The 25,729-nt window shown below is 40.7% G+C and overlaps 1 protein-coding gene across 5 annotated transcripts in view; it reads left to right on the forward strand.

Moving 5' to 3' along the window:
- Positions 1-8,983: 8,983 nt before the first annotated feature.
- The window catches only part of SPP2 (secreted phosphoprotein 2), a 33,014-nt gene continuing 16,268 nt past the window's right edge, over positions 8,984-25,729 (forward strand). For all 5 annotated transcript variants that reach the window (XM_078329190.1, XM_078329192.1, XM_035306107.3 and 2 more), the window contains exons 1-4: positions 8,984-9,133; positions 9,233-9,357; positions 16,859-16,981; positions 18,716-18,826. In XM_078329190.1, coding sequence (XP_078185316.1) covers positions 9,019-9,133; positions 9,233-9,357; positions 16,859-16,981; positions 18,716-18,826 — 474 coding nt within the window. In that variant the 5' untranslated portion in view covers positions 8,984-9,018. The remainder of the gene's footprint in view (positions 9,134-9,232; positions 9,358-16,858; positions 16,982-18,715; positions 18,827-25,729) is intronic.

Below are 25,729 nucleotides of genomic sequence, written 5' to 3' on the forward strand. Positions count from 1 at the left end.
TGCTACAAGCTTAACATCATTTGTTATGTTTTATGAAAGCCCTGTGGTAACTATAAAAAAATACCTACAGAAGATCTACCAAAAAATTTTAAAAATTAAAACATGTCACTACAAAAAAGTCAACAAAACACAAAGAAGGACAACAAGAAAAGAGGGATGAAATAGCTGTAAAAAAAGACAGAAACCAATTAAAAGTTGGCTATGGTAACTCCTTCTCTATCAATAATTACTTTAAATGTGAATGGATTAAACATCTCATGCCATGTGTGTACTTAACAATCCTGCATGTTCTTCACATGTACCCCAAAACCTAAAATGCAATTAAAAAAATCTCAGTCAAAAGATATTGAACGGGGAATATATTTTTAAAAAACAAGATCCAATTGTACACTGTATACAAAATGCTGTCTTTAGAATTAAGGACACATATAGGTTGAAAGTTAAAGAATGGAAATGGATATTCCATGTAAATGGTAACCCAAAGAGAGCATGGGTGGCCATTCTTATATCAATGAAAATAGATATGAAGTCAAAACTGTCACAAGAGACAAGGAAGGACATCATATTGTGATTTAAAGAAAGTCAATTTACCTGGAAGATACACATAAATATAAATATATATACACCCAACATCAGAGAACAAAAATATGTAAAGCAAATATGGACAGAACTGAAAGGGGGAAATAGCCAGCAACAGAACAATAGTAAGAGCTTTCAATATTCTACTTTCAACAATGGATAGAAAATCCAGATAGAAGATCAATAAGGAAGCAGAGGACTTGGACAACACTGTAGACTGAATGGACATAATGGACATATACAGAACATCCCACCCAAGAGCAGAAGAATATATATTTTTCTTAAACACACAGAACATTCTTCAAGACAGAACCCATGTTAGGTCACAAAACAAGTTTTAATAGATTTTAAATGATTGAAATCACATCAAGTATCTTTTTCAACCACAATGGAATAAAACTAGAAATCAATAACAGATGAAAAACAAATATTCACAAATATGTAGAAATTAACACCTTCCTAAACACCCAATGGGACAAAGAGGAAGTGAAAGGGAAATCAGAAAATACTGATACAAATGAAAACAAGTAATATACCAAATCTTACCTGATACAGACAACACAGTAGTAGGAGGGAAGTGATAATACTTACATTTAAAAAAAAGAGGGAGGCTGAGGCGGGTGGATCACGAGGTCAAGAGATCGAGACCATCCTGGTCAATATGGTGAAATCCCATCTCTACTAAAAATTCAAAAAATTAGCTGGGCATGGTGGTGCGTGCCTGTAATCCCAGCTACTCGGGAGGCTGAGGCAAGAGAATTGCCTGAACCCAGGAGGCGGAGGTCGCGGTGAGCCGAGATCACGCCATTGCACTCCAACCTGGGTAACAAGAGTGAAACTCCATCTCAAAAAAAAAAAAAAAACAACAAAAAAAGAGAAAGATCCCCAATAAACAGCCTAAATGTACACCTCAAAAAACAGGAATAAAGAACAACAAACTATCCCTACAGTTAGCAGAATGAATAAAACTATATAGATTCAAACAGAAAGAAAATAGAGGATAGAAAAACAATAGAAAAATCAGCCAAACTAAGAGTTTATTTTTGGAAAAGGTCAATAAAATTGACAACTTTTTAACTAGACCAAAAAGATTCAAATAAATAAAATAAGAAATAAAGGAAGAGGCATTACAACTGATGCCAAATAAATAAGAAGACTTCTAAGAGACTACCATGAACAATTAGATGCCGATACGTTGGCAAACTTAGATTTTCCTGGCAAATAACACATAATGAGAGATCTTCTTTTAAATATACATGCAACCCACAAACATGGAATAATGAAAAAATAGAAAATCTGAACAGGTGTATAACTTGTAACGAGATTAAATAGTAATCAAAAACTTCCCAACAGAGAAAAGCCCAGGACCAGATGGCTTCACTGGGAAATTCTATCAAACATTTAAAGAATCGATGCCAATTCCTAAACTCTTCAAAAATATTGGAAAGACTTGAACACTTTCAAACTCGTTATATGAGACCAGAATTACCCAGAAATAGAAACTACAAAGAAAGAAAATTATGGGTTAATATCCCTGATGAATATAGGTGCAAACATCCTTAACAAAATACTAGCCAAGTAAATTAAACAGCACATTAGCAGAATTATACACCATGACCAAGTGGATTCATTTCTAGGATGCAAGAATGGTTGAATGTACAGAAATTCATCAGTGTGATACAGCACATTAACAGAACAAAGTATAGGAAACACACAATTATCTAAATATATGCAGGAAAAGCATTTAAGAAAATTTGTCATCCTTTCGTGATAAAAAACACTCATCAAAGTAGGAAGAGAAGGAAATTACCTCAATATAATACAGTCTATATATATAAAGCCCATAGCTAACATCATACTGTTAGCTATACATCATATATCAACGGCGAAAAACTGAAAGCTTTTCCTCTAAGATCAAGAAGAAGGCAAGGATGTCCACATTCACCACTTCTACTCAGCATTGTACTGAAAGTCCTAGCCAGAGTAGTAGGCCAGGAAAAGAAATAACAGACATCCAAATTGAGAAAGAAGAAGTAAAAAGACAGATAAACAGACCAATAGAACAGAATAGAGAGCCCAGAAATTAATCCATGCAAAAAACGATCCATTGCTCTTTGCCAAGGGAGCCCAGAATAAACAGTGAGGAAGCATTAGTGTCTTCAACAAATATGGTATTGGAAAAACTGGATATCCATGTGTAAAAGAGATTGGATCCTAATCTTGCACCACACACAAAAATCAACCCAAAATGGAATAAAAAGTTTAACATAAGACTTAAAACTGTAAAACTCCTAGAAGAAAACATAAGGGAAAAGGTTCATGACATTGGTCTTGGCAATGATTTCATGGACGTGACACCAAAAGCACAGGAAACTAAAACAAAAATAGACAAATAGAATTAATTTAACTAAAAGACTTCTGCAGAGTGAAATAAACAACCAACAGTGTTCAAAGGAAACCTACAGAATGGGAGAAAATATTTGCAAATTGTACATCTGATAAAAGATTAATCTCTGAAATACATAAGGAATTCCTACAACTCAATGGCAAAAAACCCACAAATAACTCAATGAAAACATGGGCAAAAGATGTGAATAGATATTTTTCCAAATAAGACATACAGCTAGTCAACCAGGTATATGAAAAGATGCTCAACATCACTAGTCATCAGAGAAACGCAAATCAAAACCATGAGAAGATGTCACGTTACACTTGTTAGAATGGTCATTATTCAAAAACCAGAGAATAACAAGTGTTGGTGAACATGCGTAGGAGTTGGAACTCTTGAACACTGTTTATGTGAATGTAAAATGGTGCAGCTGCTATAGAAAACAGTATGGTGACTCTTCAAAAACTTAAAAATAATCACCTTATGAGTCATAATCCGACTTCTGGGAATTTATCCAACAGAACTGAAATCATGTTTTTGAAGAGATATTTACACTCCCATGTTTATTGTAGTATTGTTCACAAGGGCCAAGAGGTGGAAATACCCTGAACCCTGACTGTTCACTGATGGATGAATGGATAAGGCAAATGTGGTATGTACACAGGAGTACTGCTTGGCTATAAAAATAAGCCTATCATATGCTATGACACGGGTGAACATTATGCTAGGACGTAACACTAAGTTAAATAAGCCAATCACAGAAGGATAAACATCACATGATCCCATTTATATGAGATTTCTAAAGTAACCAAACTCATAGAAACAGAAAATACAATGCTGGTTGCTGGAGGATAGGGGTGGGGGAAAGAGGAAAGAGAGTTGTTAATGGGTGTAGTTTCAGTCGTGCAAGATGTAAAGAGTCAAGGGATCTGCTGTGTGACCTTGTACTTGTGGTTGACAATACTGCATTGTATACCTGAAGTTTGTTAAGACAGAAGATCTACTACTATGTGTTATTTACAACAACAACAACAACAACAACAACAATAATAATAATAATAATAGATGGTTGCTTCATTACCTTGCATCCATTTGTGACTATGATGAACAGAACCCCCTTTCAACCTGTGGTGGATATGTAGTATAAGCAAAAAATGAAACCTTATTATGTTCAGCTACTGCAACTTTGGAAATGTTTGTTACCACAGTATAACCAAGACTTTCCCAACTGATAAACATTTCTTGAATAAATGCTTATTTTTCCTGAAAATAACATTTCATTGAAAAAAAGTGCTTTGTTTTCTCAGTACCTACCAGAAATTAAACTCAAAAACCTTCCATCAGAAATATGAATCTCTTCTGAATATTCTTTATCAACGACTCTATTAATTTCATCTTTTCTTTGAGACTTTCCAAGCAAGGATGGCCCTCCAGCCTCCCGCACAACTGTCTTCCTGGAGATGCCCTTCACCTCTGTACTACGCAGCATAAACTCCCTGGTTTCTGCAACTCAAGTTGGCAAAGTCTTGCTTAGTATTCCAACATTTATTTTCTCAGTTAGTGGATTACATTTCCTGCCGTTCCTCACAGTAGGTTAACTCTATAACTTATTTCTGGCCAATGAGATGCAGGCAGTAATGCTGTATGTGATCTTTTTTTTTTTTTTTTTTGAGACAGACTTTCGCTCTTGTTTACCCAGGCTGGAGTGCAATGGCGCGATCTCGGCTCACCGCAACCTCCGCCTCCTGGGTTCAGGCAATTCTCCCGCCTCAGCCTCCTGAGTAGCTGGGATTACAGGCATGCGCCACCATGCCCAGCTAATTTTTTTGTATTTTTAGTAGAGACGGGGTTTCACCATGTTGACCAGGATGGTCTTGATCTCTTGGACCTCCTGATCCACCCGCCTGGGCCTCCCAAAGTGCTGGGATTACAGGCGTGAGCCACCGCGCCCGGCTGTATGTGACCTTTGGGAAGTGTCCTTAAAAAGATGAGGCTCACTCTTCTTTGTCCTTTCCTACACCAGGGTTTTTCAACTTTGGCACTACTCACATCTTGGACCAGATAATTCTTTCTTGCGGGCATCTATCCTGTGTACTATATTAGTAATGTTCAGTAGCGGCTCTCACCTACTAGATGTCAGTAGAACTCTCTCCTCCAGTTGTGGCAATTGGTAGTGACTTCAGATATTGCCAAGTACTCCCTAATAGGCAAAATCACTCCTGCTGAGAACTGTTGCTCTGTACCAGTGAATCTCAGACTTGAGTGTAAGTCAGAATCACGGGACACCTGTTCATGCATAGATGGCTGGATCTTCTTCCTCGAGTTCCTGATTTAGCAGGTCTGGGATAGGGCTTGGGAATTTGCAAGTTCCTAGGAAGTGCTGAAGCTGCTGGTCTGGGCACTGCACTGTGAGAACTGCTGATCTGTACTACCTTGCCTAACAGATAAATCTGTGGCTCCTACCAAATAAATGTCACCATAGCATTGAACATGGAAGTGTTGCAAACTATAGGCCATCAAGGTAAATCTTGAGAGTGAAGGTCAGAATTTTAGAAATCATGCTATTACATGAAATTGGAAGGCAACGCCAAAAACCTTGGTTTATGCATTAGATGAAGGTTTGGTTTACATTTGCTCTAAATGCAGTGATTTTTCTCAAACAATAGAGATGATCAAGATGAAAAGAATAATCTCAAAAGAAATAATAAAGATGATAGCAATGAATCTTATTAGTCTATAATGTGCATGCCCACCCGTCTTTATTCGATAGGTTTCCAGTTGTGCTTGTCAAGCTTTCTGTGGTAAATTTTATATAAATTTCCAGAGGCTATGTAAAAAAAAAAAAAAAAAAAAAAAAAAAAAAAAAAAAAAAGCTATTATACACAACTCTTTTCACTTAGTGTCATATAATTTTTAATACCTTACCTAAATAATTTGTGTTGGAGCAGCAGAAAACTGGGGGGCATTAGTGCTGTACACGTTTCTGCAGATGGGAGGAAGACTGGTAAATCAAATAATTATGGCCTGAAACTTAATAGATGGCTTGTATTTAATCTTCTAGCTTTACTAGACAGGAAATAAGTCTAGGATTTTTAGACCATCACTTTTTAGCACTAATCGGTGCCTGCCCCTGCGTGTCTGGTACCAATGTTTAATTGTAGCCAAGAGAATCTGAGAAATGAAAGGATCTCTCCCCACACCAGCAAGCTACAAACAAAATCAATAGCCCTGTGCTGGCAACATTATTTTATTGTTGTCTCCTTAATCTCCTCTACTCTTTTGCAATTACTTTTATTACTACTGCTCATTTAATGAGACCATGGAGTTTGGTGCCAGATGGTGCCATTAGTTAAATCTGGAAGACTCTAATGGAATTGAGTTCAAAGCAGGTTAAAAGTAACAGAATTACAAATTTTAATGATCATCACCTCATAGCACATTGCTCTGTGTACCTGTTACATACCAGAAATTAGTGCCGGCTTCAAACAGAAAGACTTGGACTAAAGTTTAGACAGACCAAGTATTCATTCACTCACTCACTCATTCAACAAATACTTAATCGTATTCCTATCTGGGTGCTCGGGATACCATAAATAAGACAGTCATGGTTTCTGCCTCACGGAGTTAAGAGTCTACCAGAGGAGAATGACAGCATCAAGCAAACCAGCAAGATCATTATCCATTTGTGGTAAGTGCTAGGAATGGGGGAAGCAGGGAACTGGCATGGACGGGTAAAGGATAGAGTGGTTTAGGTCAGGGCTTGATCGAGGGAAGCTCTCCGAGGAGGTGCTCTTTAAGCTGAGACTTGAATGGTAGAGAGAAGCCGATTTGGGGCATGCAAGAGGAATGTCATTATTGTTTGATGCAGCGAATAGCACGTGGAAAGGCTTTTGGATGGAAGTCATTTGGTGTCCCCAAGGAACTCAAGGACACCTAGTGAGGAAGGGAGGATGGCTGGAGATGAGGCTGGAGAGTGGCCAGAAGCTGCTGGACCCAGAGTTGCGCATGAGTGAGATGAATGAGCGTTTAGAACCTGAGATTATCCAGGGGTTTTAAATATGCCTTTGTGCCAAAGTGCTGATGAGTAAGACTTATAGCAAGAATGTCTTTTGGGTCAGGGCAGTAAATACTCATGAGAGCATCATGACCTGGTCGGTATGTAAAGTCATCACAAGCATACTTTTGTCCTTTGAAGAGGGCAGGCAGAACTGAGGCAATACTTTGATTCATAAAGTTGCCTTATATATTAGTAGCAGTAATTGAAACTTTGCATCACTGCCTTCCTAGAGGGAACATCTATTATGTTTAGGTCTCCTCCTCCTCCTGGTTGGTAACAGTGCCTGGCCTGCTTTTAAAGAACATCCCTGCTTGCCTCTACGTCCCTTGGCAAATGACTGCAGTCCCCTTCCCAGTGTTGCCTCTTCTGGTCTTTTGCCCTGGGCTGAGGGTCCTTCTCTCCTGTTGAATGAGTTTTCATCCATCAAGGTCAAGATCAAAGAGACACATGATCTCCTGAGCACTGAACTTGAGAGAAGAACACAAACCACCAATGTTTCCACCATCTCCAGGAAGTCTTTCTTCAGCTTGTCTCTGAATTCCTCCAGGGATCTGTACTTCCTCTGTTGGCACACATATTTGCATTGTTTATGAAGGACAGGCTAGATTATCAGTTCATTTCAGATATTCTCTGGACCGGTTGCCTTACACATAGCAGATACTAAAAGTATCTATTGAATTGAGTTCTTACTAGTGGTTACCATTTGTTGAGCAATTAATTGCCAAGCACTCTTCTGAGAGCGTGTTATTCATTAGTATATGATGACTAATTTTATGTGTCAACTTGGCTAGGCCACGGTACTCAGACATTTTGTCAAACACCATTCTAGATGTTTCTGGGAAGGTATTTTTTTAAATGAGATAAACATTCTAATGAACAGACTTTATGTAAAGTAGATTACCCTCCATTATGTGGGTGGGCCTCATCCAATCAGTTGAAGCCCTGAAGAGAAAAAGACGGACTTCCCCGGAGCAGGAAGACATTCTGTCAGTCAATTGCCTTTGGCTGAAACAGCAAATCTTCACGAGGGCTCCAGCCTCCCAGCTTACAGCACACACTTTGGACTTGCCGCCTTCCACAATTGTGCGAGCCAACTCCTCAATACCTCCTTTTCTCTCTCCCTCTATCTTTTCGTTCTCCTTGCTGGAGAACCCTGACTAATAACACACCTGACATCTAATAATTTAAGCCCATTTTATAGATAAGAAAAGTGAGGTTCAGAAGTGTTGAGTACCATGCCCAAGGGTATACACCTGGTACACGGTCGAGCCAAGATCCCAGTCCAGGCCTTTCTGAGCCATAACAGCTTCTTATGCACTTTAATTCACAAATAAGAACACAATGACCTACATACTGTACTTCCGATAAAGTAGCTCTCCTTTTTAATGATTCAAAAGCTACCTTGGGATCTTACAGTGCATGGGAATCATCAATATGTAAATACTTTATTATCCAGGTGACATGCAAAAGTGTCCAGTAGCACAGAAGGTTGGTTAACAGGATGGTGTGTTCCAGCTTTTTACTGCACATGGACTTGCTTGGAATATTTAGGACGCTATATAAAATTAAATTCTCCAAAGTCATAATTTCCAAGAAGATCTTGAAATACCCACACTATTTTTATAAGCAGCCAACTGCAAGATCTTTAGAACCATGAGGGGAACTCAATACACAACAATTTAAGATTAATCATTTTGTTGAACGTAAGATTATATTCCCTCCCCCAAAAGAATGAAATTAAAATAGAGGAAAATAAACAGGACATGTGGAATCCTGAGCCTGTTGATGCCTTTTGCCTTGGACTAAAGTTCCCTGGTGAGGTGTAAATTTCAAAAGTGTCCTCAAACTGGAACCATTCCATAGGAAAAGTCAGCAGAAAATATTGACCCCAGGATCAATTGTTTCTGTTTAAGTTTCAGATTGCTGCAGTCAAAATAAGCAGCCAGTGTTCGATAGACAGCTCCTCTTAGGAAGAATTGTCATCCCCAAACACATGGAGAGACATTCTCTCTGTCTCTCAATTAAAATCATTATTTCCAGAATAAAGAAGAAGATGATGAAGATATTGATTATGTTTGCTCTTGGAATGAACTACTGGTCTTGCTCAGGTAAGGTATTCACCAACCTGGCCACCTGCTCTGGATGATGCAGAGCCACACTGGCACCTGTGTCTTGTCTCACCTTGCCCCATGTGCTTGTGTGCCCAGGTTTCCCAGTGTACGACTACGATCCATCCTCCTTAAGTGATGCCCTCAGTGCCTCTGTGGCAAAAGTGAATTCCCAGTCACTGAGTCCGTATCTGTTTCGGGCACTCAGAAGCTCATTAAAAAGAGTAAGTGCACAGTGAAGTCTTCTCTGCTCCTTACAATGCTGTCTGCCTTTTGTCAGTTCATTGGATATACTTTTAAGACATTTTCTCCAGTTTAAAAATGAAAGCAGTTAGTTCTCTCTTTCATGACAGAGAAAGGATTTAATTACAATATTTGTCATGAGGCTTTTCAAGCCACTTTTGATGACTGTATTCTTCTCTCTAACTTTGCCTTCTGTTTCCCTGCATCTTGCTTTTTGTACTTGAAGTCCTCATGGTTCTTTCTGAGGGGTTTTATTAAGAACTTCTCATTTATTGAAGTGAATCTCCTTTCAAATTCAGCAGTTCTGCTCCTAATACTTACTGAAAATAATCTGGCTTTTGAGCCAAAGAAATTCACCTTCCTATGTCAATTTGGTAATAGTCTGTTTCCTCTTGGCCTTGGGAGCTAGAGAAAGAGTAATCACTTGGGATTCCAGTGACTAAGTCTGTGATATGCAAGGAAATAAATGTAAAAATATCCTTCAAAGGAAATGAGAAACATAAGCAGCAAGTCCCCTCCTTTCTTTCTGTTCCTCAGGTAATTTCACTGCCTTTTATCATCTTGATGAGGCTCATTAGGAAGTAGGAATGGATGCATTTTCAAGCAAATTTAGATTAAGGTGGGAGGTAGGGAGGTTCTATAAAGTTGCATGTTGTAGGAATGAAAGTTCTGTGCAGCCAGGCAGCATGAGAATGGAAACGAAGACACGACTGAAGGTCCTGGCAGCAGAGACCAGATGGGCATTGCTTTCTTTCTGCCTGCCTACTCCCTTCTCTCATTCCTCCTGGACTCACTCTTAGCTTGTTCCCTCTGCGACTCTGCAGAGCACTTGTCTCATGGTTTCCTAGTTCTAGCTTGATCTTCTTCAGAACCTGACTCCCAGTTACTCTTTTCCAAATTTCAAGGAAATGAATCAAATGGTCCCAGTTTTCTTTTCTGGTTTGGTTATAGTTCATAAAAACTATGGGCTGTGCTTTTGTTGGGTGCCATCCCAGGATCACGGTCAGAGTGAGGTCACTTGATCTGGATGTTGTGGTGTGGAGGCACTGGTCAGCTGCCACACCAAAGACTGAGCTGCTTCTGGATCAGAACCCCCTTCCTTGCTTTTATGGTTTTTCAAATGCCAGTTTCCATGGGCATTTAATGAAATCTACTGGCGGTGGTGTAGAATCGAGGTCTTGTTGCCAACCTTGCAGAGGAACAGTTGAAATTTACTTTTGATTCAGCTATTGCTCACTACAGAAGAAAGTTAGTAGTTTATTAGATGAATCTGAGCATGAGGACAGATGCCAAGAGGACCAATTACTGATACCATGGAAGTCTGGCCTGTGGGGATGAGCTATTAGGAGGCACAGCCACCAGAGCATGTTCTGGCTCATGCGTCATCTTGGTATAGTCACCCAGACGTAAGCCCAGCCACACATGCACCTAAAAATAGGTATACTTATACTTGATGTGTGTGACTCTTGATGGGCACAGGAAGAAGGCTGCCTCTCCACCTCGAGTACACTGCTCCTTTACCCGGAGGTCTGCCAATTCTTGCCTCTCCCTAGCCTTTTCCAATTATTCAAATTCACTGGTCAAGCTACAGTCACCATGCCCTCTTGTTGAGAACTCTATTTCTTCTTCCACTGGAAGGAAGATTCTCTTCCTTTGATCTCTCCTGGTGATACATATATATATTTTTTATTGAGAGTGTTTCATATTTTGATTTAGGATGTGTGTATTAACAATGTCTTCTACAAACACCCTATAGATGGCTCCAAATATACCAATTCTCTCTACCTTAGCAGATGTGAGGGATACACTAAGAGGGAAAGCCCTTAGGAGAGAGTTGAGTGAATAGATCACTAACAGTGGGATTACAAACAATTCACAAAAGAGGAAATATAAAAGACTAAGAAGGATTTGGAAAAGCATTCAACTTTTCTAATAGAAAGAAAAAATGCAGAATTAAAATAGCAATGTGAAAAAGAATAATAACAAGGTAAAAGAATAACAAGGAGAAAAAGAAATCAAACTACTGCTCGAGTTTGTTATTTTCTAAAACTGTCTTTGAAAAGCTAGTTGGAAATGTGTGTTAAGCATATTTACAAGCACGTTAAACATTAAAATAAGTAAATACTTAAATCTTTCAATGGCATAGTTTCACTTCTAAGAATATATTCAAAGCAAAATACTCATGATGTGGTTTAGTCCTGAGTGTTTTGGGGTACAGTTCCATGGTTGTAGGGAAAAGGTTGGGCCCTTCTGCTTTTCCCCGAGTTTGCTTATTAAGCCCAGTGATTCTCCACTCAGACTGCACATCATTATTGCATGAGAGCTTTAAATATTTCTGGTGTCCAGGAGGGATGGTCAACTCCTTAAATCCCGGTCTCTGAGTGTGGGGCTCGTATTCTTAAACGTTCTCCTGCTCATTCTAATGTGCAGTTTGGGTGAAGACCCACTGGGTATTACCAACAGACCTGAATCAAATATCCTTGTAATTGATTTCAAGTTGTTCACCTCTTGGGCTCCAAATTTGAAAAAGGACGAGAAAGGAAAAAAAAAACCACATGACTTCAGCACTGATGGTTTTCTTGCCCCAACCTTGACATTAGGTTCACTTGGACTGTTCCCTCAGTGGACACAAGCAGAGAAAGGAAAGGTGAGCACTGGCTCTGTGCTGGGCAGGAGGAAGCAAAGAGGACAATTCAGGTTGTAGTTTCACAGGGAGCAGTTTCTATCAGGCAGGGGGAAGGGAGATGGGGAGGGAGAGGAAGGGGAAGATAGGGGAAGAAAAAGAGGACACAGTTAAGTAAACCAAATTCATTTCCGATAGTGGAGAAGACCATAGCAGAGGGTGAGCAGGTTGACATGATGGACCCAGTCTCAGGCAGCAGTCAGATGGGGCAAAACTCTCTACTGAGGATGCATCTTTGAGTTAAGACTCACTCGAGTGACAAGAAGTTCCCACCATAGAAAGACCTTTTGAGGAAATATTGGGGTGAGCTGGCAGAGCCAGTGGGAGGGCCCTGAAGGACAAAAGGGCTTGAGAGGGAGGCTGGATAGAGCCAAGCGAGCCTGGGAGAGAAACGTGGGAGTGGAGAGGGGTCAGAGAGGTAGGAATGAGTGGGACATGCCAAGGTCATGATTTTGAGGAGTTTGGGGTCTGTTTTTGTTGTTGTTTTGTTTTGTTTTTGAGATGGAATTTCGCTTTTATTGCCCAGGGTGGAGTGCAATGTCATAATCTCGGCTCACAGCACAGTGCAACCTCCGCCTCCTGGATTCAAGTGATTCTCCTGCCTCAGCCTCCCAAGTAGCTGGGATTACAGGCATGCACCACCACACCCAACTAATTTTGTATTTTTAGTAGAGATGGGATTTCTCCATGTTGGTCAGGCTGGTTTTGAATTCCCAACCTCAGGTGATCCTCCTGCCTCGACCTCCCAAAGTGCTGGGATTACAGACGTGAGCCACTGCTCCCGGCCTGGGGTCAGTTTTAAGGGCAATGGATATTCCCTGGGGACATTTGCATTTGCAAAACATCTCTGCTTAATTTGGGCCGGAAACACATAACAAAATGGACTAGGTGGTGTATAATTTATATTTTATGCAATTTATTTCTCAGAGTTCAGGAGGCTGAGATTGAAGATCAGGGTGCCAGCATGCTACTCTGGTCTGGTTCTGGTGAGGCCTCTCTTCTGGGCTACAGGCTGCTAATTTCCTGTTGTATCCTCACATGGCAGAAAGAGAGCTAGCTAACTCTCCAGCCTCTTCTTATAAGGATGCTAATCCCACTTATGAGAGCTCTACCTTCAAGACCTCATAACCTTCCAAAGGCTTAACCTCCAAATACCACATCAGGGATCAGGGTTTCAGCGTAGGGATTGGGGCCGGGGACAAACAGTCCATTGCAATCTCTCTAGTTGCCACGTGGAGTGGGGTGTGTGGTGGGAAGCTGAGCATGGTGAGATGCTGGGGTGGGGTCTTAAGTCAGGGCAGGGAGGATGAGGGGAGTAGATAGATTTGAGGCACATTTGGAGGCAAAACCATGGAGGTTTGGGGTCCTTGAGATTTCCATGCCTTTTTTGTATGTGTTCATTTTACCTTTCAACTTCTTTGCATTGTTTGGCTTTTGGTTTGCCAAATTATTCTCAACTAGCCATTTCTGATCTTTACTTTTTGTCCATTAATGAGGGATTCATTTGAAAAATGCAAGTGATCAGTGACACTCTATTAGTGAGAGTTCTCCAGAGAAACAGAACCAATATGACATGTATACATGTATAAATGCATGCATATGAATATGAGAGAGAGAGAGAGAGAGAGAGAGAGAGAGAGAGAGAGAGAGAGAGAGAGAGAGAGAGAGAGAGATTTATTATAAGGAACTGCTTCATGCAATCTCAGAGGGTGACAAGTCCAAAAGGAAAAAAAGGTCTGACGAGGTGGGCCAGCAGGCTGGAGATTCAGGTACAATTTATAGTTTGGATCCAGAAGCAGTCTGCTGGTAGAATTCCTTTCTGATGGGAAGATTTCTGTCTTTATTCTATTAAGGACTTCAACTGATTTGATGCACCCACCACATGATGGAGGGTCATCTGCTTTACTCAGAATCCACTGATTTAAATATTAATCTCATTCAAAGAATAGCTTCACAGAAACATTCAGAATAATGTTGACCAAATATCTAGGCACCACGGTTCAGTCAACTTAAGACGTAAAATTAACCACTACAATTGTCGAATGGAATTGCTCTGGGTCTTTTATTTTTACATATTTTTATTTCTTTTAAAAATAAAAACTAAAATATAGTCATTAGAAAAAGAAAACACAAGAAAGAGAAAATGAAAAAGAGCATTCATTATTTATTTCTCTGAGAAACACTCCCTATAAACCCATGAGAGGATATCCTTTTGGGGTTTTTTTCTCCATATGAAGGTATAAAATATATTAAAAAAAAAATAGGACCATACCGCAACACTGATCATAAATTACCATAACGTATTTCAGCAGTAATGCTGGGTTTTTAATTTTCTCCAGTTGATTTCTTATTGTTGAGCATTTAGGCTGTCCCACATTTTTTGAATAACACAGCATAGAAATTTACTGGCAGAAAATGAGTTCAAATGAAACAGCAAAAATGTTAGGTGTTTCTCCCTATTCTTGTAAGAACCCTTAAAGATGCAAAAGAATTTGCAAAATCGCCTCTGAACTCAATAAAGTGATCTGTACCCCCCCAAAAAAGCCCACATTTTCATCTTTTCAGCGAGGCTTTCGTGTTGCCAGTGTGCTTTCAGCAGATTGCATGAAGGTGAATTGCTGAAGCACGCTCTGCAGTGGAGGCTCCCACACAATAGACTTCAGCTGATGGGAGAGGTTTTCATTTTTTAATGAGATTCAGATTTAACATCCGATATATTAAAATAATAAATATACGACGTAGTAATTGATGGTAAGGTTTAAGGTTAAGTTTTTATTTCTACTTGTTTTCAGAAAATTCTGCTTTTATCAGCACTCATTATGCATCCTATGTCAGGAGACATAAAGATCCCCATCCTAAGCTTGGAGTTTGCCACTTTCTTTTACAAAACAAAATGTTCTGCGTGTGCCTATCATTTCCTACTTGTAAGTCGTTCCTGCTCTCACAGAAAGAGTGCTGCCTCCATCTCTCTCCTCCAGGGCAGTAGGTTCAATGTTTTGCTGACTTCAATCTACTGCCAGGTGGGTTCAGAAACTAATAGGGAAGAAGTGACTCGGATCCTGGGGGTGGTAGGTGATGGACCATGGCGGGCTCCCTGCTGGCTTCCTGCTGCCCCCTTGTTCCAGCCCCAATCTGTTTAACCTTGCAGCAGCCACAGCGATTCAGGTGCAGCTCTTAAAACCCTCTGGTAGCATCTTGCTGCAGTGAGAATGAAATCTAAACACCCTCCCATGGGCTCCAAGACCATACCCTGTCTGCTGCTCCCCATCTCTCTGAAGTTACAGGGCATAGTTCCCACCTTGGTCAGGTTGCTCCAGCCTCAACAGTCAGACTTCTCCCTGCCCCAGGAAATTAGCTCTGCTTTTTCTTCCCATCCTTCAAGGCTCGGTTCTAATTTGCCTTCTTTGGGAAGATTTTTCTGGCATTTTCTCTAAAGTAGCTGCTCCCTTCCCTCACCCCCATTGTCTTGTCGTTTTTCTTGATAGTCCCATAACTATCTGGGATGATGATCTTGTATTGTTTTCTTTGATGCATCTACTGTGTGGCACCTCCTCTGGAATTTAAGCCACATGGCATCTTCCCTGCTCTGCCTCTGGTGCTGAACTCACAGTGAGTGTAAGTCACTGGACTTCATGACATCAGAACTCCCCAGATTTGTCAAGAAGTTTAGACAACTTTTCTTTGTGGAAAGGAGTATAAAATTATTTAAATTCACTCATAGATTAGAACTGCTCAAGTAGGAAGCTAGGGCTGGAGAACAGTCTGTACTGCATAGATGCATTTGTTGCTTAATTATTTACTTCAGGAATTATTAAGAAATTATGGAGCCGTCTTTTAGGAAAATGACACTTAGAAATATGCATAGTTGATTCTTATATTTGTAGTAGTTATGTTGTATAAAACCACCATCAACACTGAATTAGCAAACATGGAATCATTGCTCCTACAGGAAATAAAAGGTTTGGTTCCTGTGAGCCTCAGGTCACAAAATTTTTGTCAAGCCATCAATGGGTTTTTTGCATGTGTGTGTGAGTTCCTGCTTAAAGATGCATAATTTAATATATGTTGTTGATTCATTAACACTGAACTCATGGTCATCGGCACTGTGACTCCTGCCTGAACAAAGTTTACCTTATTCACATATTTTCCATGTCAGGGACATCACAACCTTGTGCTTGGGAACTCTAGTGGGTTCTTCCACACCAGGCTTGGAGGCCATCTTAAACACTAAAGTTACCAACAGAACCCACAAGAATTAAAAAATAAAGCCACTATAATAGACCATACAAAAGCACACTTGTTTTCAGTATGAGAGCTGAAGCAGGAAGGCAGAATGACCCCTTGGTCCGCTTCTGTTGGTAACATGCACGCTGGGTGACTCAAGTTTTTCATCATTCTGCACTTGTCCATAGATGGTTGCCAAAGTAAGTGCTACCAGTGTTGATTTTGGGGTTACAAATAAGGTTTAGTGAGTAGGTGAGTTCACCAGTGTGGAATCCACAAATAGTGAGGATCAGCTGTCTCTGTTAAAGTGTTAGAAGCAATACTGGCCTTGCAGTTAGAACACCTACATTCTGATTTCATTTTTGTCGCTAAACTATGTACAACTTTGGCAAGTCACTTTTCCTCTCTGGGCTGCAGAAGGAAGGCATGGAAGTCAATGATTGCTAAGATAATTTATTGCTTTCATGGTGGATGATTCTGTTACTTTTTTCTCATGGGGCAGAAAGAATGGTTTATAGCATCATAAACTTCAGAAATGCATTGATCACATTCCGATAACTTTACTTTTGTGAAAGGTTGAGGTCCTGGATGAGAACAACTTGGTCATGAATTTAGAGTTCAGCATCCGGGAGACTACATGCAGGAGGGATTCTGGAGAAGATCCCTTTACGTGTGCCTTCCAGAGGGACTACTATGTGGTAAGTCTGGTGGAAGGAGACCAGACCCAGAAACTAACACAAGGAAGAGACTCACTTCAATGACCTGGAGTCACACGAAGAACTTGGCCCCTGCCTGGCTGGCATTTGGCCACACCACTAACTGTGTGGACACGGTTTCCCCTGGTGGGGGAAATGTCACACAGTGGCTGAGCATTGAGCTGTGGAGTCTGAGATCCTGAGTGATCCTGAAAATTACTTAATCCCTGGTGCCTCAGTTTCCTGTTCTTTAGCATGAGGATGAATTTCTATCAGGTAAAGTGAATACAAAGAAGCCAACAGCAAAGACAAATCCCAGACACACTTAAGATTCTTTTACAAAGGAAAATGAAACACTGTGTTCCCGGCACATGTCATGTTCAATTGCAGTTGACTGTTGAATAGCATCTGTCTTCCTTACTATTTCAGGGTCAGTGAGATCAGGAACATGGCATGTTCGTTTTTGTGTCTCTCATGACCAGAACAGGTACTGTTCCACGGTGAGCAGGCCCATGCAAACCTAACACCAAAGGCCAAGGGAGCTGAGAGGCTGAAGTAAGAGGCTGCCAAATCCAGTTTCTCAGGAAACCAACCAACCAACCAAACAAACAAGAACAATTCATAGGGACTTACAAACAGAACCCATGTCTGGGGTGGAGGTGAGACCATGGATCCCCATGCCATTACCTCTCCGACCCGGTGATTATGTACTGTAGGGGATTTGACCTAAGGTCAGGATTTACAGTATGTATGTGAAAGTGGAACTCTTAGAGGGATTCCCAGAAATGGGTTAATGAGAAATCAACATGGTGGATTGGCATCTAAAGTGGAATACCTTTGGTCTCCACAGACACTTAATCAACACCCATGAGCATTAATCCCATCTGAACAGGGCAATGCCTGCAGTCCAAAATTTGCTTTCCAAAGTGTTTGCAGTCTGAGGTTTAAGCTTGTGGGTTCTGTTATTTAAAAGAGGATTGTTTAATTTGTTATTTGTTTCATGAAACTATTCACTGTGTCTCTGTTTTACAAAGGACTCATACCAAAGTGTCACAAGCTTCTATTTCTTTTCTTTTCTTTTTTTTTTTTGAGATGGAGTTTCGCTTTTGTTACCCAGGCTGGAGTGCAATGGTGCGATCTTGCCTCACAGCAACCTCTGCTTCCTGGGTTCAGGCAATTCTCCTGCCTCAGCCTCCCGAGTAGCTGGGATTACAGGCATGTGCCACCGTGCCCAGCTAATTTTTTGTATCTTTAGTAAAGACGGGGTTTCACCATGTTGACCAGGATGCTCTCGATCTCTTGACCTCGTGATCCACCCTCTTGGCCTCCCAAAGTGCTGGGATTACAGGCTTGAGCCACCGTGCCCGGCCACAAGCTTCTATTTCTAATGAAATCTGAGGGCAAAGGAGAAGAGAGTGAAGTCCTGTGGGGTTCTTCATCGTTTCTTTTTGTCTGAATGAGAATTGACTTAGGGAAGCCTACTCAGCACTCGTGGGGGAAATGTTTGCTTTTCTTAGAGACTCGTAATGGGTCAAACACCAAAGAGATATTTAAATATTCCATTTGTTTCTGCTTCAGTCTTGAGGAATTTTCATTTTGGAAAAACAAAATTCCTCTGTGAAGTTTTTCTTTCTTCGTCATTTCATCAAACCTGACAGTATTGCTTGATTTCCTGGATGGATGCTAACCCTTTCCATGAGCAGCTGAAGAGAGAACTCACTGCTTTGTCTTTTCCAGCCCACAGCCGTTTGCAGAAGCACCGTGAAGGTATCTGGCCAGCAGGTGCAGGGCGTGCGTGCTCGCTGCAGCTGGTCCTCTTACACGTCTGAGTCTTACAGCAGTGAAGAGGTATGACTGGGGCCCTGTCTCTTCCCAGACTGCATCTCTTAGGTTCTGTGGGGGTTTTTGTAAAAAGCAGAGTGGTTTGCTGGGTGGCTGGATCATCATCCAGGCTTGGGGATGCAGAACTCTGCTGCCTCTGTGGGATTCTCTCTTGGACACCTACAGCCTTATTGTCCACATCCCCTACTTCTCCCAGACTATTCTCCTGCTCTTACACACACACACACACACACACAGACACACACACACACACACTCTCTCTCTCTCTCTCTCTCTCTCTCGATTTCCCTGGGATTTGAGAAATGGCCTTAAAGTAACAATGAGCAAACCTCTGAAGTTTCAGATCTAAGTATGTGGCTCCCTGACACTGTGGTTTAGTGCAATCAAGAAGGACATATTTGTAGGACCAGTGTTCAAAACTATCTCCCAGCTCTGCAGTCCAGGTCAGGAACCTTGACCATCATTTAATCCTCACGATCCACAGCTTCTTCATCTGTTAAATGCCAGCAATAATAAAGACCACCTGAGGGGAATGGATCCAAGATGGCCGATCGCTAACATCCTGGGATTGCAGCTCTCACGGAGAACTAGAGGACACCACACTTTCAGACAAATTCTGGTCGCTCACGGAGCAGAAGATCCCCCAGTGGAGGAAACACACGGGTGGCCAGCGCTACTCTCCAGGCCGGCACAGCGGTTCCGCCGGCACCTCGGCGCGGCAGCTCTCTGAGCAGAGTAAACAGGTTCGGAGGACCCACAAGGGTCCCCAGCAGGACACCAGAGCCCGGTGCAGCGGCTGTGACGGCACCTCGGCACGGCAGCGCTCGGTGCAGAGTAAACGGGACCGGTTCCCCTTCTGACCGAGGTTTGGAGCCCCGGGAAGGCAGAGTCGCCTACTATGGACACAAGAAGGAAGCCAGACAGGAGAATCCTGGGCAGAAAAGCACCATCAGTTTTAACGCCTCTGCTCTGGCCCTGGGAACTAACAACCTGGACGTCCACTCAAGAGACCTAATCTGAAAGTTGGTAATTTCAAAGACGACAGGAGGATAAATTTACAATGATGGGAAGAAACCAGCGTAAAAAAGCTGAGAATACTCAAAGTCAGAACGCCTCTCCCTCTAAAGATGATCACAGTTCCACATCAACAATGGAACAAGGCTTGATGGAGAACGAGCGCATCCTGATGACAGAATCACTCTTCAAGGAATGGATAATAAGAAACTTCGGTGAGTTAAAAGAACACATTGTAGCCCAATGTAAAGAAACTAGGAACTTTGAAAAAAGGTTTGATGAAATCCTATTGAGAATAGACAACTTAGAGCGGAGTATGAGTGAATTAATGGAACTAAAGAATACAATACAGGAACTCCGAGAAGTATGCACAGGTTTAAACACTCGAATTGTTCAAGCAGAAGAAAGGATATCAGAGGTCAAAGTCCAACTTAATGAAATAAAACGTGAAGAAAAGATTAGAGAAAAAAGGATAAAAAGGAATGAGCAAAGTCTCCAAGAAATGTGGGACTATGTGAAAAGACCAAATTTACGTTTGATAGGTGTACCTGAATGCCACGGAGAGAATGAATCCAAGCTGGAAAATACCCTTCAGGATATTATTCAGGAAAATTTTCCTAAACTAGCAAAGCAGGTCAATATTCAACCCCAGGTAATACAGAGAACACCACAAAGATATTCCTCAAGAAGAGCAACCCCAAGGCACATAATCGTTAGATTCACCAGGGTTGAAACGAAGGAGAAAATACTAAGGGCAGCCAGAGAGAAAGGTCATGTTACCCACAAAGGCAAGCCTATCAGACTCACAGCAGATCTCTCAGCAGAAACTCTACAAGCCAGAAGAGAGTGGGGGCCAATATTCAACATCCTCAAAGAACAGAACCTTCAGCCCAGAATTTCATATCCAGCCAAACTAAGCTTCACAACTGAAGGAAAAATCAAATCTTTTATGAACAAGCAAGAACTCAGAGATTTTATTACCACCAGGCCTGCTTTACAAGAGCTTCTGAAAGAAGCATTACACACAGAAAGAAACAACCAGTATTAGCCTTTCTAAAAATACACCAAAAAGTAAAGAGCACCAACATAAAGAAGAATTTACACCAACGAATGGATAAAACAGCCAGTCAACATCAAATGGCAGTAACCCTAAATTTAAATCGACTAAATCCCCCAATCAAAAGACACAGCGAAAACCCAATGGCAGGTTACATCCAGACCTGTTTCACATGCAAGGATACACAAAGACTCAAAACAAAGGGATGGAGAAAGATTTACCAACCAAATGGAGAGCAAAAATAAATAATAAATAAATAAAAAGCAGGAGTTGCAATTCTCGTAGCGGATAAAATAGATTTTAAGCAACAAAGATATAGTGGTAAAAGGATCAATACAACAACAAGAGCTAATGATCCTAACACCCAGGTACATAGAGACTTAGATTCAATGAGACAGAAAATTAATAAGGATATCAAGGACTCGAACTCAGATCCGGAACAAGTAAACTTAGTAAATATTTATAGAGCTCTCCACTTCAAATACACAAAATATACATTCTTGTCAATACCACATCACACCTACCCATAGGTTTAAATGAAACATTGATTGGCCATTATTAATACCCAATTTTTTTCAGAATAAAGCAATATTTCCATTTACTCTCCCTCTTTCTCTTCCTCTTTCTTCCTCTCCTTTACTTATTTTTTTTTCTTTCCTTCTCTCAAAAAAAAGAAATCATCGTGTAAACCTCTAGATCCAGGTCGGCAATGTCTCTCTCATTGCTTGAATTCCTTCCTTCCCTTCCCTCCCTCCCTTCCTTCCTCCACCCTTCCTCCCTTCCTTCCTTCCTTCATCCCTGCCTTCCTCCCTACCGTCCTCCTTCCCTCCCTTCCTGCCTTCCTCCAAAAAAAAAAAAGACCACCTGATAGGTTGTTCAAAGAATGTGGTAAGCTGATGGTCATGAAGGGTCTGGCCTGGCACTGGGATACTCACTGGGTGGCAGGAACCTTATTTTTCCTCAACTGCATTAAAAGTGATTTGCAATCATACTGTGAGATTAATAATATGTACAGTTTTGCCTTGAAATTATATTATATATTTGTCTGATTATTGCCTGTTTTCCTTACTAGACTGTATGTCTCATGAGGGCAGGGAATGTTTGTTTTTGTCAGCCTAGGACAATGTTTGACACAGCTCACGAAATACTTGCATAAATGCAAGAAAACTGGGGAAGAAATGGACAAGAATATAATGTGAAGAGGCCATCTCTTCACTCTAAACTAGGGATAAAAACGTGACATATTATTTGTCACATTATATTATTTGTCATTGTTTTATTATCAACAGATTTTTAAAAATGTTTCCAACATTATATGGATGATTCTGTCAAACATAATCTTTCTTTCCATTTTATATTTTTGTTCAGTTTTTCAAGGTTTAACTCTGTACTAAAAATTAAATGAAAATATTATAAGATTTCTACTTTAAGAATTACACATAAGAGTTAATTTTTCCACATAATTAACATACGCACACCTTAACTATTCTGTCTGGAAGTACATTTTAGAATTAGAAAGTAGTGAAACTCATGACTGAGATGCTCCTATCACAGAGGATGGCCTTATTGGTACAAAGAGGACTTCGTAGTTTATTAGGACTTTCTCCACAAAACGTTCAGTTGAGCGTGGCCTTATTGATTGATCCCGTTCACACTGGCAACTTTTGAGGGTCAACTCTCAGGTGATCTCTGAACTCATCCTGGAGCCATAGTTGAAGAATCCTTTCTGAGTGCTGGTGCGGTGATCAAGGGCCTGCTTCCCTACACCCTATTGAAATATTGAGGAAGTTGAATACATTCTGTTGTAACACACTCATACACTATGGTCCAGCTAACACAGAAATGACAAGGGCCAAATTTATCACTTCACAAATCTTTTGTTAGTCTTGATTTGTGGTTTATATCAGAAAAAAAAGACTGTGGGGAGGAAGACAAGCACAGTCCTAGCCTTTGTGGAGTTTATAGACATATCTGGGGAAAGGTACCCACTAGGCAGGAATTATCCTGACTGCCAGGCAGGCACTGGGGACCACATAGTGAGAGGAATGCATGTCATGTGGGGAGCAGAGAGCATCCTTCAGGAACTGACCTTCCAGTCAAGAACTGGAAGGTGGGTGGAAGTCAGAACAGAGCAGGCAGAGGGTGGAGCGGGATGGGTATTTCAAGTATAAGGGAAATCATGTGGGGTACCCTGGATTGCCGTAAAAGCTGATGGGTTGAAATGGACAGAACTCCATTATAACAGGAATGAGAAAAATATGGTGGGGGGTGCGGTGGCTCATGCCTGTAATCTCAGCTCTTTGGGAGTCCGAGGTGGGTGGATCACGAGGTAAAGAGATGGAGACCATCCTGGCCAATATAGTGAAACCCCCGTCTCTACTAAAAATACAAAAATTAGCTGGGCCTGGTAGCATGCCTGTAGTCCCAGCTACTCAGCAGGCTGAGGCAGGAGAATGGCTTGAACCCTGGAAGCAGAGGTTGTGGTGAGCCGAGATCAGGCCACTGCACTCCAGCCTGGCAACAGAGTGAGACTCCGACTCAAACAAACAAACAAACAAACAAACAAACAAACAAACAACATGGGGAGAGAGGCACAAGGTGGAGCCAGAGGAGCATTCGCAGTCAAGATGGACTTCGAGGGTCTTGTTGAGGACGCCTGGCTTTATCCTAATGACACGGGGGATATGAAAGGGATTTAAGTGTGTGTATGTTGGGAGTGGAGGATGGTGACAGAATCAGATGATGAATAGATTGGAACTAGGTAAGAAAATATATGAAATAAACAACAGGTGAGAGAGAATGCTAACTGGGTCTAGGGTTTAGTAGTGAATGTTGACAGAAATAGATTCTGGTTCATTTTATGACCGTTAACACAAAATCAATTTACTAAATGATTAGCTAAGTTAACCCCTCTTCCACCCCTGATTTAATGGGTTCTAATTGTTTCTGTTGCAACTTTCGAATTGCGTAGTGAAGTCCACTCTCTTTTCTTCCAATTCCAAGTTTCTAAGAAGACTCAGATATTAAGTTAGCCCTTTGAACAAACTAGATCTTAAAATAAACTTCCAGGTTGCTTGTCCTGAAAGATTAGGTGATTGTAAAATATTTTGAGCAAATCTATTTAAAAAATTCTCAAATTTAAAAATTCTATAATTCAAAAAAAAAAGAAGAAAGCAGTTAGAGACTTAAAATTCCTGGAAACTCTGAAATGAATTTCTTACATGAAACAGAAGAGAGGAAAGGAGAGAACAGCTGGTAATCATTTTCAGTGAAAAAAGTGATAATATTATAAATAAGAAAGATAATAGGCTATGATAAATTTAGTCATAGAACAAATAAATTATTGTTGGAAGGAAGAAATAGAAGAAACAAAACTAAAAAAACCTCCCAGAGCAATAAAAATAAAGATCACATGATAAACATATAGAGAATGTAGAAGAATTTTCAGAGTGAGAAATATAAGGTGAAGAAAAATGGAAGCCATAGCAAATAAGCCCCAAAATCCAAATTATGACTAATAAAGACATAGAGCAAGTCTGGTAAGGACATAATGAGAGACCTGAATATAAAATGTTTGGACTTTCCATGACCTGATTTTAACAGGTATAGTAACCATAAAAAATTGAGAAAATAAATTTCTAAATTTGGAAATATTCTTTTGTCCTTAACCAAATAGATATGTGAATTATTGGTAGCTTTTATTATTTCTTTTTCAATCCTGAAAGAGAAATACGTAGAGGAGAAAAGCCTTCCACATGGCGTATAAGCACTCACTCAAGCTCACCATGGTGCAGGCGTCACCAGGAGCACAAAGCTGAAATGGTACAATTTAGTACAATTGTAGGTTGGTACAAGCTCTCTTTCTCTCTTCAGTTTCTAATAAGTAAGCTTGACCTTAGACATATCCTTCTGATTTGGAGTGGATAGAATACAGTCAGCTAGGGTTTCAGAGAAGAGGCCCAAAATAGTCCAAGAGAAAGAAACTGAGGAAGAATTACGACAGGAATTCTAAGCTCAAGGGAGGGGTGACAGGCATCTAATTTATTTACTGCCTTTCATTTAAAAAGGCAGATATTCAACTAGAAGTAGTCGAAACCAAAAAGAGAGAATTCCCTGGATCACATTCCCAGAAAGGAAGGAGAGAAGTTGGCCTCATGGACAACTCGACTGAATGTCCTCCCATCCTGTATGTGCCACATTCTTCTCCTTCCCCTTCTCTCCCCGTTTCCCCTGTCATCTCCCCCCTCTCCTCCTCCTCTTTCTCATTCCCCTGTCTCTCTCACTCTCTTCTTCCCTTCCCTCCTCCCTCTCCCTCTCCTTCTTCTTCCTTCTCTGCCTCCTCAGTCTTATCCTCCTTCCTCTCTCTCTGTCTCTCTTTCTCTTTCTCTCTGTCACTGTGCCCCCCTGACTCTACGCCCACCTTTACTGCAGAGAGGCTTTTTCCTTGCAGTAGGAAATAGAACCTCAAGCTACTCCAGACTTAGGTCCTCTGTACTTGTGTGTCCAGACTTCTGTCCTCTGTACTTACAGGGAAAAGGAGGCATTTCTCTCTATTGCCAGTTAGGGAAACCTCTTGGCATTGCTCCTATTGGCCTGGCTTTGGTGTCGCCTCTTTTTTTTTTTTAATCTTTTATACATTTATAACTTTATTATGAATTTATCTTAAATTTTATATCTTTACTGTGTAAAATGTGATGTTTTGATATCCCCCTTTCAAAATACATTTTGGTGGAGAGATAATTTACATATCATAGAATTTGCCCTTCTAATGTGTATAGTTCAATGGTTTTTACTATATTCACAAATACCACCACCATTTAAATCCAGAACACTTTCAT

The sequence above is a fragment of the Callithrix jacchus genome, chromosome 6 (genome assembly GCF_049354715.1).
Source record: "Callithrix jacchus isolate 240 chromosome 6, calJac240_pri, whole genome shotgun sequence".
Classification (NCBI taxonomy): domain Eukaryota; kingdom Metazoa; phylum Chordata; class Mammalia; order Primates; family Cebidae; genus Callithrix; species Callithrix jacchus.